Source organism: Lipotes vexillifer, unplaced genomic scaffold (assembly GCF_000442215.2).
Source record: "Lipotes vexillifer unplaced genomic scaffold, Lipotes_vexillifer_v1.1 scaffold308, whole genome shotgun sequence".
NCBI classification, from domain to species: domain Eukaryota; kingdom Metazoa; phylum Chordata; class Mammalia; order Artiodactyla; family Lipotidae; genus Lipotes; species Lipotes vexillifer.
This window is the reverse complement of record NW_006792985.1, coordinates 2,276,598-2,291,666: the sequence shown is the minus strand read 5'-3', so window position 1 is coordinate 2,291,666 and position 15,069 is coordinate 2,276,598. Positions and strand designations below refer to the sequence as shown.

The window sequence follows — 15,069 nt, the reverse complement described above, 5'->3', positions numbered from 1 at the left end:
TAGCATGTATTTCTTTCCCTAACTAGTAAATTCCACGTTTTACCACTTATCTGCCCTTTCTCACGTTTGCATGGGTGAGCCCATGCAAGACTGGGGTGTGGACACAGAAATGCACTTGACCTCAAAACTTGGAGTTACATAAAAACAGTAAGTTGAGAGTTGGCCATATTCATAAACTGAGAATATATATACTTATAAAATACAGATCTTCCTCAACTTCTGATGGGGTTATGTGCCGATACACCCATCATAAGTTGAAAATATCATGTCAAAAATGCATTTAATACACCTAACCTACCAAACATCCTAGCTTAGCCCAGCCTACCTTAAATGTGCTCAGAACACTTCCATGAGCCTACAGTTGGGCAAAATCAGCTAACACAAAGCCTACTTTATAATAAAGTGTTGACTATCTCATGTACTTTATTGAATACTAGACTGAATGTGAAAAACAGAATGGTTATCTGGGTACAGAAGGTTGTGAGTGTACTAGCTGTGTATCCTCATGATCGCGTGGCTGACTGGGAACTGTGGCTTGCTGGTTGCCCAGCATCATAAAAGAATATCCTACTGCACACAGCTAGCCTGAAAAAAAACCCCAAAATTTACAATTTTAAATATGGTTTCTGCCGAATGTCTATCATTTTTGCACCATCATAAAGCCGAAAATTCACTAAGTTGAATCACCCTAAGTCGGGACAACCTCAAGAGAAGACACTTGGGCAGCCTCTCTCCCCCAACAGTTTCTCTATTAACTCATTAGTGATTAAAACTCCAGGACGAGAAACGAACCTTTGTGTTCACAATCGGAGATAAGGTATAGCAAGCAAATATCCCCGAGAAGGGGAATATACAGGGTTAAAGTTCTACTAATATGTAAATGATTGATATAATTGCAAAGGAAAAGTTGATAGGGGGACCTGGGGAAAAAAAGTAGATGCCAAAGCCATCTGGGGCATGCCAAACAAAAGCTTTGGTTACTTCACAATTTTCCTCAGAGATAACCCCAAACCAGTCCCAAGATCAGTGACTGATCAGAGATAAGAACTTGAGGGCTGGCCAAAACCAAAAGAAAGCCTCTTAGGGGAACATCTAGCAGCTGAAGGGGCCATTACCAGAGTCTAAATCTCTTTTCTTCTTTAGGCCGTTAGAGAAGAGAAAACAGGGAAGCTTAGGGCTACTTGTATTTTGTATACTATTGCATTTAACATATAGAGGTTTATTAGTTATTATAAAGTAATCAGAATTTTATAATAAACTTTAGTTGTAATCATAAAATACACCTAAAAAGGCATATAAAGTAAAAATGTATTTTTATAAGCCTTATGACAAGTCAACTTCATTATAATCATAGGATGTATCTTTTTAATTAGTAGGAATACTTCTTGATTAAAACTATTCACTGTTACAGATCTATTCAGTGACCCATGAATCTCACTTTGGAGACTATAATTCATGCGCAGGGGGTGGGGTTGGGGGGATGGGGAATCCTAAAATGAAAAAAAAAAAAACCCAAAACCTTAAATACGTGAATAAAATGTATTCACGTGTGAGTGTTCCCAGATTTCTTCTATGTTTGTTTCTGCACAGTCCATATTTCCAACTTCCACAAAATGAGACTTCTTTCATTTGGGGTTGGATTATTAGAATGAATATAGAGACGCTGGACCAGAATGGCCAGGGCCAGGGTAAGGATCAGGCCCAAGAAGCTGCTTTGATCTATAAAATAAAGAGCCAACGAGGAGGCATATGGAGATAGAAGAGCTGCAGGGCTTGGGCTTGTAGGGAGCTTGGGGGGTTCAGACTGTAACTACCTCTGCAGCAGTTATAGAGTGTGAGAGAACTGGGGAATGAAGGAAGGAGATGTGGGAAGTATTGTTATGAGTTTTGAATTGGATCCCCTGTGATTTTTCTTTGAGAGACCAAATGAATATCGGTATTCATTTTTAAAATTACTTTTGGGCAGTGCTATGTGGCTCTGTAGAAACTGAGCTACGTGGGGACCCAGGATGATTATGCTTACAAAATAATTTTTATGGGATATTATTAGCACTGCAAGAAATCAGAAATAACCCCAAATGCCTAACAAGAGTGGATCAGCTCAGCAAACTAATATATCAGCATGATAAGAGAAAGTATGGCATTACAGATGGATGGTGGATTTGGGAATGAGGCCATTTGAGTCTCACTAACAACCTCTTAATTTCTTCATTTACACATTAAGGATAATTATATCTAAATTGCAGGATTGTCATGAGGATTAAATAAAATATGTACAAAATTCCTAATATGGTGCATGATTCGTAGTCATGGCAGTTAATATTATAAGGTATCACAGTGATGTTAAAAATAATAAGTATGTGGGGTAAATCAATGTAAAAGGAATAGATATGCAAACAATTAAATTACAAAGCATAAAATTACCAGGTTTGTACATTGACAAGGACGGGAAGTATATTTCGAATGACTGAGGTTAGCTCAATTACTTTCATGGATGCCCACAAAAAGAGAATGAGCTCAGACTGAAAAACAAGGGATTTAGGATGAATATAAAAGAACATTAGGATTATAAAATGCTGAAGAAATCTATAAAAGAAAACATTAAAACATTTTCCTCTAGAGATTAAAAAGATCATTACATTGGTTCCTCATTTATCTCCCTGATTACAACAAAGATAATTTATATTTGGCTTTGATTGGTGTTCTTTGCCTCGAGGGATTTTCCTTTCTAATTGTGTTTATTTAGGTTAAAAGAAAACTAATTTGCATTCCTTGAACTCCTACCAATTGAAGGTGGGTAGATGACTCAGAAGAATGCTTAACAGTTGGGGAAAATCCCTTTGGAATTTAAAAGGTGCTAAGAATAATCCAAAAAGTAAATAATCCACGGAAGAGTTAACTGTACAGGAATTTGGTAATCTCCCAGTATCTCTTTTTTTAATTTTAATTTTTTAACTGAAGCATAGTTGATTTACAATGGTTTAGGTGTATAGCAAAGTGATTGTTTTATATAGATATAGATATAGATATATAGATAGATTCTTTTTCAGATTCTTTTTCCATTATAGGTTATTTATTGCAAGATATTGAATACAGTTCCCTGTGCTATACAGTAGGTCCTTGTTGTTTACCTATTTTACATACGGTAGTGTATAGCCACCCCAACATCTCTTACATCACCTCTCAAGAAAAAAGAGCCATAACATTGTAGCCAGGGATCTAATGTGAGACTGGGGAGCAGCTAGGGTCATTTTCCTATCCTGGTAGGTACCTCATTTCACAGTTAGTTCCTTTTTAACGTTATATATTATATGGCACTATGCTATATTATATTATGCTATACTATCTTATATCATATCATATTATATTTTATAATTATTTTAATGCCTTTTTATGGGGCTTTCTTGACAATAGAATTGTGAAAATCCTATTTTCAGAGTAGTTGTTACAACGATTCTTGCTGCACTTTCAGGAAGTGAGGACAGTTGCTAGAGTGTCAGTGCCACTCATCTTACACCGAATAGCAAGGAAAGTTCCCGGGGAGTGAGGGGCAAGGTGAAGACAGAGGCTTGTTATTTTTTGCTTACTGATTATATTATCTTAATCTGCTTGAGTTTCTGAATCTTATTATCAAACACTTAATTTCACAATAAAAACATGAATACATTATTGTTTTAAAAGTTTCAAATAGGTACTTGCAGAATTAAACATAAAAATCCTCTTTATTCCTTCCCATCAAATCTCACTCCATTCCCCAGTAATAACCACTGTTTACAGTTTGATGTTCATGCGTTTCTATGCATTTACATACACATACAGCCATCAATAGGGAAGCAGTTGAAACAACAAGGTCCTATTGTATAGCACAGGGGACCATATTCAATAAACCATAATGGAAAAGAATATATATATATGTATAACTGAATCACTTTGCTGTACAGCAGATTAATACAACATTGTAAATCAACTATACGTTAATAAAAGTTTTTTAAAAATAGAGGGGCTTCTCTGGTGGTGCAGTGGTTAAGAATCTGCCTGCCAATGCAGGGGACATGGGTTTGAACCCTGGTCCGGGAAGATCCCACATGCTGTGGAGCAACTAAGCCTGTGTGCCACAACTACTGAGCCTGCGCTCTAGATCCTGTGAGCCATAACTACTGAGCCTGCATGCCACAACTACTGAGGCCTGCGCGCCTAGAGCTCGTGCTCCGCAGCAAGAGAAGCCACTGCGATGAGAAGCCCACGCATTGCAACGAAGAGTAGCCCCTGCTCACCACAACTAGAGAAAGCCCACGCGCAGCAATGAAGACCCAAAGCAGCCAAAAATAAATAATTAAATAAATTTATTAAAAGAAAATAGGGAAGCAGTTAAATAAATTAGAGTATACCCACCCCATGGAATACTACACAACAGTTTTAAAAACAAACAAAATATAGCCATAAACGTCCAGATATGCAATGAACTTCAGAGCACGATATTTTCTCCAGTCATTCATAGAAGTACATATATGCCATGATCTATTTATTCAATATACTACTGATACCATTTAGGTTGTTTCCAAAACACACACCCACACACACCCACACACACACACACACACACACACACACATGCCTACACACACTGCAATATTCTTGTGCACGGTTTTTCATGTCCTATGTGAATATTTCTCTAGTCCAGATAAATAGAAGTGGAATTATAGGTTCAAAGATTCTGCATTTAAAATTTTAATAGATCCTGTCAAATTGTCTTTAAAAAGTCTTTATTATTTTACATTTCCTCTAATTGTGTTTTAAGCATATCCTACTACTCCCCAATGAATGCTTACTTACACTGGATATTATTTATCTCTTCAATTTTTGCCCCATAGACCAAAAGAGGGGTTGGGAATCTCATTATTTTAATTTGCATTTCTCTAATTTTAGTAAAAAGAACATAGTTTCCATGTTTATTGCCCACATATATTTTTGTGTATTTCTCATTCTTCTGTTGGCCCATTATTCTGTAGGGGTATTTGTATTTTTCTTATTGATTTGTAGTAACTTTATATGTCTCAGCTATTAATCTTTTTTCAATTTTTTATTGACGTATAGTTGATTTACAATATTGTGCCAAATCTCTGCTATACAGCAAAGTGACTCTGTTATAGACATATATACATTCTTTTTTTATATTCTTTTCCATTATGGTTTATCACAGGATACTGTATATCGTTCCCTGTGTTATACATTAGGACCTTGTGGTTTATCCATTCTAAATGTAATAGTTGGCATCTACCAACCCCAAACTCCCAGTCCATCCCTCTCCCTGCCCCCTCCCCCCTTGGCCACCACAAGTCTGTTCTCTATGTCTATGAGTCTGTTTCTGTTTTGTAGATAGGTTCATTTGTGCCGTACGTTAGATTCCACATATAAGTGATATCATATGGTATTTGTCTTTCTCTTTCTGACTTACTTCACTTAGTATGATGATCTCTAGTTGCATCCAAGTTGCTGCAAGTGGCATTATTTCATTCTTTCTTATGGCTGAGTAGTATTCCATTGTACATATGCACCACATCATCTTTATCCATTCATCAGATATTAATCTTCATCAAGCAACTTGCAAAATATTTTCCTGTTTCTCTTTGGAATTTTAACTCTGATTATGGTTGTTTCCAGCAAGTTAAAAGTGATGCCATCTACTTTAATCAAATTCTTTATAACATTACAATTATTTCTAACAACATAGCAGAAGCTGAGAAAAAGTCTGAAATACTATCTTTCCAACTGAAATATTTCTGCTGGTGTTTTCTGTCCATTGGGAAGTAGCTGCCTTTTCTAACAGGGATTGAAGGGCAGAGAAGATTTAAGAGAAAATGGATTAAGTAATAGCATGGATCAGCAAAGCTGAAGAGCTTTTTTTCAGTTTCTCTTAATCATTTTGTTTGTAACTGTACAGAACATCAGACATTTGCCATGTATGAACAAAAATGACATTCTATGGCTAAATATAAAATACTTTTGAATTGTTTATCATTGAATAGGTCTCATATTAAATCTTGCCTCTTACTATCCAGATTGTTTTAAAAAATGACTTTATTTCTAATACTAGATGGACCTTTAAAACCAATACTTAGTCCCTACAATGAATATCCCAAGTAATATTATGTTTAAATCGACATCCTTATTTCTCCTTTCTTTTTCGGAAAATGCATTTCTTATGTTATCAATCTCTTCTGTTGTTTGTAAAGTATACAAACAAAAAACCTAAAAATTAAAATGGAGAGAGAAAACTGAATAAAAGTAAATTGGAGGGACTTCCCTGGTGGTCTAGAGGTTAAGACTCTGCACTTCCATTGCAGGGGGCATGGGTTTGATCCCTGGTCATGGACCTAAGATCCCACATGCCACAGGGAGAGGCAAAAAAAATAAAATAAAATAAATTTGGAAATATCCCCTTGAAACTTAATTGATGTAGCTTTCATGGGGGTATAAAGATTACTATGTGATCTAGTGAATTTAAGGAATAAGTTTGTTGTTAGGCAAAAGAGAAAAACCAGTGAGTATCATTTAGAAAATATTTATTAAATGTCTGATAGCATCAAGGAATGTATAACAAGGAGTATGATAGAACCATGCCTACCCCCTGTAGTTTAGCCAATTGCAGTAGACAGATAATTAGTGATCTTTGCAAATATATGTTTCTATTAGTTACGGTAAAAGAAAAGAATAAACAGGACCTTTTAAAAACTTTGAAGACCTTGAACTTCATCCAGGGTGATATTGAAAATATTTAACAACTGACAATGCTAACAACCAATCAAAACAGACAGTAGCTGGTCAGCCATACCACTGAGCACTGGCTGAACATTAGCCCTGGTTATATAAATTTAGGGATTTCCACTAATAGTAAGTGGAATGACAGTGCAAATACAGTCATTCTAAATAAATGTCTTTTTAAAGTTTCTGGTAACAGATGCAAAGTTAGTTTAAAAACATAAATAGAATATGAGAAAAACTTAGCTAGACTGCAGTATTTTTCAATTAATTTTTAGTGAATTTATTTTAGAATATATATATATTTTTGGCCCACACCGCGCGGCATGTGGGATATTAGTTCCCTGACCCATGTCCCCTGCATTAGAAGCACGGGAAGTCTTAACCGCTGCACTGCCAAGGAAGTCCCTTTAGTGAATTTATTTTATAAAATTTTAGTACTCTTTTGAATAGGTAATACTTTCACATGATTAAAAACATTCACATGGTTAAAACTTCAGAAGGTACAAAAGACTATTCACCTAAAAGTGCAAGTTTCTGCATAGTCGTGTTTTCAGTTCTCTTAAGTGAAGAGACTATCGGGTGAGGAATTTGAGGAGTAGTACGCATTGCTCAGAGATGCGGACTTCGATCATGATGGACAATAGTCACTGGGACCGTGTTTCCTTTGAGGAAGAATGTGAAAGTCTTTGCACTAAGGATAGTCATATCTTGTTAGGTAAAAGCATAAAGTTGTTACAGTGTTCCTCTGGAAGTTTAAGTATACATAGAGGGGTGTATATGGATGCTAAGGAGTTAAGTGGGTGAGCTGTGCTGGTTTCTAAGCTATCAACTCTCAGATCCAAACCCACCCCATATTCTGTGAATACGGAAGGCTAGGGCTCCACAAACCAAATTTCTCCTTTGACGGCGGGCTCCCTGTTAAATACTGCCAATGGGGAGGGGTCACTAGAGGGAAACTGAGGGAGATGAACCTCACTCATTTCTGCTTCCTTGCTGTTCCTGGCACTTATCACCTTAGCTCCAGCCTGGCAATAGCAGTTGATTCCTGAATCCTGTTTTTTCCACACTCCCAGAAACATCATGCTTCCTCAGATATATCAGAATCAGCTGGCCATGATAGCCTCTATTTTATTCTGTAGTCGTCCTCTGCAGGGATGGTCCCAGCTCCAGAGTCCTTTCTCTGGGCTCCTGAGGTTATCAGTGAAGCTGGTGGTAGTTAATTCCTGCATCTCTAGCTCCACGGTACCTCAATGTTCCCTTTTTGTCTTTTCTGTCTTCTGGTATTTATTTAACCAGTTCTATTTATTAAATTATGTCTGTGAAAATAACTGGCATGATTTCTTTTTTTCTGACTGAATGCTAGCTGATACATACAGAAAGTACCAGTCAAACTTCTGAGGGAATGAGCAATCGCTCATTACCTTATGTCCAAACTGAATTCTTTGGGCTCCATGATAACATAACACAAGAGAAATTTATTTTTTTTTTTTTTTTTTTTTTTTTGAGCAGTGTCACCCAGCATGCAAGATCTTAGTTCCCCGACCAGGGATTGAACCCACACCCCCTGCAGTGAAAGCATGGAGTCTTAATCACTGAAAGTCCCACTTTTTACTTTTTTTAAATTATTTTTTTATTGAAGTGTAGTTGATTTACAATGTTGTACCAATCTCTGCTTTGCAGTAAAGTGACTCAGTTATACATATATATATACCTGTATTCTTTTTTTTTAATATTCTTTTCCATTATGGTTTATCCCAGGAGATTGGATATAGTTCCTTGTGCTATACAGTAGGACCTTGTGGTTTATCCATTCTAAATGTAATAGTTTGCATCTACCAACCCCAAACTCTCAGTCGATCCCTCTCCCTCCCCCCCTCCCCCTTGGCAACCACAAGTCTGTTCTCTGTGTCTCTGAGTATGTTTCTGTTTTGTAGGTAGATTCATTTGTGCCATACTTTAGATTACACATATAAGTGATATCATATGGTATTTGTCTTTCCCTTTCTGACTGAGAAGTAAGTATACTTTAAATAGTTACCCATTTTCCAAGCAGAGCTCTTCTTTCTTCAAATACCTACAATAAATAAAAAAAAGAATGGAATGATTTCATATTTCACGGTTCAAAATACCCATTACAAAAAAGACATCATTAAAGTATCAATAAATATTGACAGGCTTTTCATTATATCTACTGAGTATAAAACAGATTTTTTACCTGAAAAGGTACTTTACTGATTTTTTTTAATATTTATTTTATGTATTTATTTGGCTGTACCAGGTCTTAGTTACGGCATATGGGATCTCCGTTGCCGCATGCAGAACTTTTTTTTTTTTAAGTTGCTGCATGCGGGATCTTTTTTTAGTTGCCACATGTGGGATCTAGTTCCCTGAACAGGGATTGAACCCGGGCCCCTTGCATTGGGAGTGAGGACTCTTAGCCACTGGACCACTGGGGAAATACCTTTACTTATTTTTAACTTGGGCAAAGTTTCTTTTTTCTCAGTTTCTCCATGTGAAATAATTCATCGTAAGGAAGAAATAATTTTTTAAAGGCAAGAAATAAGAAAAGCTGGGAATTCCCTGGCAGTCCAGTGGTTGGAACTTCGTGCTTCCACTGCAGGGGGCACGGGTTCAATCCCTGGCTGGGGACTAAGATCCCACAAGCCACTTGGCATGGCCAAAAAGAAAAAACAGAAATAAGAATGGAATTGTGAAGTGAAATCATTTTTGCAATTTGAAAGGAGGTGAAAAAACTGACAAAGGAAAAACAGGAAAATGGAGAACCTCCCCCAAATATTTCAGCATCAATAGTATAAGAACCTGTGAAATTTATGAGTGAGTGGCTCTGTTTTTATATTTCCATGAATTCACATATCAGGGGGGTGTACATGACTTATATGTTTGTAGGATTAGAAACTTGCATATGTGCGCCTCTGGGCTTACAGCTCAGTGTTTATCTGTATGGGTTTGTCGCTATATACTATTTAGGATAGACACAATGTCTTAGTCACCTTGACTTCTCCAGTGCAGAGTGCTGTACAGGGCATATTACAGGGACTCATGTTTGCCGGACTAAATGAATGTGATCGTGACAAATGAATATCCTTGTGGATGTATCGGTACAATGTGAGTGTATTTCTAAACTGGTTTTTCCGAGCATCAGTCATTTGTATATTTGAATGTGTGAGGAAGGGACAACTAATGTGAGAATGTTTGGCGGAAGAGGGAGTTCTGGGGAGGGAAGCAAGAGACAGCGGTGAACAGATGTGAATGTCTCTCTCACTCCTACACTACACCCTCTGTCAGCTTTCAAAATTGGGCCTGATGTTTTTCCCTTCCTCTTGGCACTATCTAAATTCTCTCGCACTGTTAAGATCATTCCTATTTGGAAAGTAGCTCAGGCCTATTTCTTCCCTTTTGTGGAGGAGGATGAGGCGCTGGCTTCATTCTTCCAACAGATATGTTTTCCTTCCTTTTTCAGACTCTCAAACTCTACTTTCAAAGGGCATATGACACGGAGATTGAAATAACTGGTTCAACAACAACCTCAAGGCCTGTAAAATGTCATCTTTGCTACTAACCATGGAACCTCATACATCACAGGCAGACACTTTTTATACTTTAGAGAAGAAAAAGAATACCATTTTCGGGCTTCCCTGGTGGCAGTGGTTGAGCCTCTTGGCACTATCTAAATTCTCTCGCACTGTTAAGATCATTCCTATTTGGAAAGTAGCTCAGGCCTATTTCTTCCCTTTTGTGGAGGAGGATGAGGCGCTGGCTTCATTCTTCCAACAGATATGTTTTCCTTCCTTTTTCAGACTCTCAAACTCTACTTTCAAAGGGCATATGACACGGAGATTGAAATAACTGGTTCAACAACAACCTCAAGGCCTGTAAAATGTCATCTTTGCTACTAACCATGGAACCTCATACATCACAGGCAGACACTTTTTATACTTTAGAGAAGAAAAAGAATACCATTTTCGGGCTTCCCTGGTGGCGCAGTGGTTGAGAGTCTGCCTGCCGATGCAGGGGACACGGGTTCGAGCCCTGGTCTGGGAGGATCCCACATGCCGCGGAGCAACTAGGCCCGTGAGCCACAACTACTGAGCCTGCACATCTGGAGCCTGTGCTCCGCAACAAGAGAGGCCGCGATAGTGAGAGGCTCGCACGCCACGAGGAAGAGTGGCCCCTGCTTGCCACAACTAGAGAAAGCCCTCGCACAGAAACGAAGAGCCAACACAGCCAAAATAAAAATAAATAAATTAATACACTCCTACCCCCACTATCTTCTTTAAAAAAAAAAAAAGAATACCATTCTCCCTTCCCCCCTAATTAACTGCCACCTGGGCTACTTGGACCCTCAAATAACGGCAACAGATAAACTCAGAATTTCTAAATGAAAATAGAAGAGCAGACTTCCCTGGCGGTCCAGGGGTTAAGACTCTGCACTTCCACTGCAAGGCGGCGCGGGTTTGATCCCTGGTTGGGGAACTAAGGTCCCACATGCCCCAGGCGTTGTCAAAACAACAAAACAAAACAACAACAAAAATAGAAGAGAACCTAGAGAATACAGAAGATTGAAAAATCAGGATTCAAATATTTCCTGAACCCTTGTGTCTAACCAAATCCTATCAATCATCTAGTTCCCAGCCCAAGTCCCTGGCACCAGCACATTTCCGGCACCCGCTGACCTCACTCCTCCCAGCTCCTCCTCCACTTGCAGCCCATGCTCCACCTGGACTTTCTAGGGTTTGCTATTGCCTGCCAGGTGATTCTGTTCATTTCATCTTCCCGTGTAGATTACAATCACTTTCCCTTATATGCTCCACAGCAGGCTCTCAACAAACACCTGCTGATGGAACAACAACAGTTTCAGATGTCGTAGAATTTTAGAGCTGAAAGGAATCCTAAGATCTTTTTGTTCAATTCCCTGATTTTAGAGGGGATAAGCAGAGGCCCAAAGAGTTAATCATTGGTTCCAGACTGTCTGTTCAGCTCAACTCTATACTTGGTTCCTCCCTAGATCCCTGGTCTTCCCTATCCCGACCTCCAGCCCTACGTTCTCCCTTTTTTTTTTAAGGTTATATTTAGTTGGACAGATTGATACATGTGTTATTTATTTATTTTTAAAACTTATTTGGCTGTGCCGGGTCTTAGTTGTGGCGTGCAGGATCTTTGTTGCGGCATGTGGGATCTTTAGTCGTGGCATGTGGGATTTTTTGTTGCAGCATGCGGAATCTAGTTCCCTGACCAGGGTTCGAACCTGGGCCCCCTGCAGTGGGAGTGTGGAGTGTTAATCACTGGACCACCAGGGAAGTCCCAGCCCTATATTCTCAGTGAACCGCTGCTCACACTTTGGCCTGACAGTGGGAAGAAAAAAAGATTAGGTCCCAAGACCACAACCTCCTTTCAAAAGGAGGTTGGGTTGACCATCGTGGTGTCCAATGGTAACAGGGGGCATTGGAAAGGGCACTGACTTGAAGGGGAGAGGAGGGTCAGCAAGAAGGTGGCAGGAAAGGAACAGGGTGGGAGGTGGAGTGTTCAGAGAGCCAACAACCAAGTCTAAGCAGGATCCAAGCAAATCCAATTCTTTACCAAAAGGCATTTAGACCCAAGTGGAAACTGATGGGAGTAAAGGCGGAGAGGAGAAACACCAGACAAACTCAGATCTGGTTCTGACTCTGCTCTTGACAAGAAATATAATTTGGGACAAATTATTTAATTGTCAGGTCCTCAGTCAGACTCAGAATCGTGTATTCTCTGGTTTGGAGCAAGTCTTCATTCCAAGGATTTGCAATCAGGTTTTTCATCTTCAAGATCTGGGAAGGGGGTGGAGGGATAAATTAGGAGTTTGGGATTAACATATACATACTACTCTATATAAAATACATACCTGACAAGGACCTACTGCATACCACTGGGAACTATACTCAATATTTTGTAATAACCTGTAAGGGAAAAGAATCTGAAAAAGAATATATATATATATATATTTGTATAACTGAATCAGCTGGCTGTACATCTGAAACTAATATAACATTGTAAATGAACTATACTCCAATTAAAAAAAAGAGCTGGGAAACATCGCTTCAAGTGGAAACGTTAAAGTGGGTCTTCTTTCCTTGCAGAATGCTGTTGCCTGTTTACATCACAGTTTACTCAGAGCCTGCTGTTAAGTCAAAATCCCACGGTTGTTATTTTAGTCTGTTGACACTGCAGTTGCATATTTTACCATGTGACATCATTAAAGTTAGGAATAAGACATTTCGGGGCTCCTAAATTATGACAGATATATGGTAGTTATGTGCTTTTTCTCAGAACACCCTTTTAACATGTACTGTACTACATGTGCGAACCATACTCAAAAAGAAATGTTGATCATTTTCAATTAAAACACTGGATGGCAAAGAAATACATACTTTTAAAACATTCCTTCTCTCAAAGTTCACAATGCCTGAATTATTTTATAATCTGTTATATTTGCCTAAACTGATGATGCTATTTTTTTTAGGTGTTTACATTTGAATTCAATCTCTATGCTTAAAGCCTGCTGTGAAGTTAAAACCCTGTGACTTTCAGTCTGAGACAGTTACGTATTTCACATTTTACTACAGAGCAGAAAAAAGGCAAAATTAAAAACAAAAAACAGAACCTCAAAATTACGCTGATCATTGGTGACAAACGCCCTGTTTTAGAAATACAGAGTAGCCCTTGAAGTTATTGTATGGACACCTTTTGCCGAGCTGTATCCTTGGCCATCTATTTTTAATCCTTTTCACACAGTCAGAATGTTAGATCTGGAAGGGACTTTTGAGGTCATCTGACCCAACCCACTCATTTTCCAAAGGAAGGTAGTAAAGACCAGAGATGTAAGTGACTCACTGAAGTCAAGCAGGAGATTATTAGTACAGCTGATCTGGAACATGTGTTTTCAATTCTCAGAGTTTTTGTTCTTTGTTTGCTTTTATTTATATTTGTTTTTTAAATTGTTTTAAAATTTGAAATATTATTGCACTGTATAAAGTAAACACCAAAAACTCTTCTAACAGACCTCCCTCCCACCTTCCCATGCCATCCAACTCTTTGGGAGAAACCACTATTAATAGTTTGGTATATACATATCCAAATTCCATGGGTGTGTCTATGTACATTAATCCACAGACATATGGGTATATACACATGCCAAGATTTTTTTTTTTTAATTTTTTTGGCCACACCGCGGCATGTGGGATCTTAGTTCCCCAGCCAGGGATCGAACCCACACCCCCTGCAGTGGAAGTCCCCCAAGTTTTTTAAAAATAATTTTACTCCAAACTAGAACCTAACTAAACCAAAATAAAGCAATTTTGGGATAAAATGGGAGTTCTGAACAACAAAATAAATATCATCTTTAGAAATTATCATGAAATTTGATGAAAGCTCTTCAGGAACCAAGATAAGGCTGTGTCATGCTTGCTATTATGCGCGGCCCAGATTCCCCTCCAGGACTGAAGGATTTATTCCCCCCAACTGTTGGGAGTGCTGCTGGCTGACAGCCATGAGCTGGAGAGATCTGCCCTGACTAAGATCCCATCCACTGAATGCTCAGTGTGGAAGTATAAAGGCCAGGCTCCCTGATGCAATGCAAGATTATGAAGGATATTTGGGGTGTCCTACACGGTCCATGGAGGCCTTGTTGCAACTGCCTGACAGCCCAGCTTCTTCCTCTGCCCTAAATCTACAACCCGTTGTTCCCTCCCCACACCTCCCCAGGTATGGATCCTGAGAGCCTTCCCCCATCAACGCCCTACATGCCAATCTCAGAGTCTGCTTCTCCAGTAACCCAACGTGCAACAGGCAATCAGACAATCAATCAAGCTATTTTTTCTCCATGGCTGCTAAATCGATGAAGACTTCTCATTTTTCAAAGAAAATTTCTGAAAATCAAGACATCCAACGAATACGTATTTCAATTCAAGTCACTTTTTCACGTGCGTAAAACCTTTACAATTCTATGAGAAAATGTATTTCAAAACTAAACACTGGAGTTTCTGGGGGCAGAAAGCAGAGAAGCTGCTATATAAACTGTTGGAGAACTAAGAGCATTGCAAACAGGTGCTCAATAAATAACTGTTGAGCTGAATTAAAAAAGACTGTCAATAGACTTGTTTTTTGCTCCTGGCTGGGTGAAGGCTGGATTTCTCTCTCTGCTTCTTTTGTTTCTCCTTGTGCCTCCTTTTTCTTTTTTCTATTTCTCGATCTCCTTTCCTCACTTCCTTTATCTTTTTCCTTTCCAGTATCTCTCCCTTTTACTTCTCAGTATTC

The 15,069-nt window shown here is 38.6% G+C and overlaps 1 protein-coding gene across 1 annotated transcript in view; it reads right to left on the bottom strand.

The window, feature by feature from the left end:
• Nucleotides 1–15,069, bottom strand: part of FBXO16 (F-box protein 16) — a 57,072-nt gene that overhangs the window by 34,680 nt on the left and 7,323 nt on the right. The window contains exon 3 of the mRNA XM_007466183.1: nt 8,801–8,836. Within this exon, the coding sequence (XP_007466245.1) occupies nt 8,801–8,836 (36 nt within the window). The remainder of the gene's footprint in view (nt 1–8,800; nt 8,837–15,069) is intronic.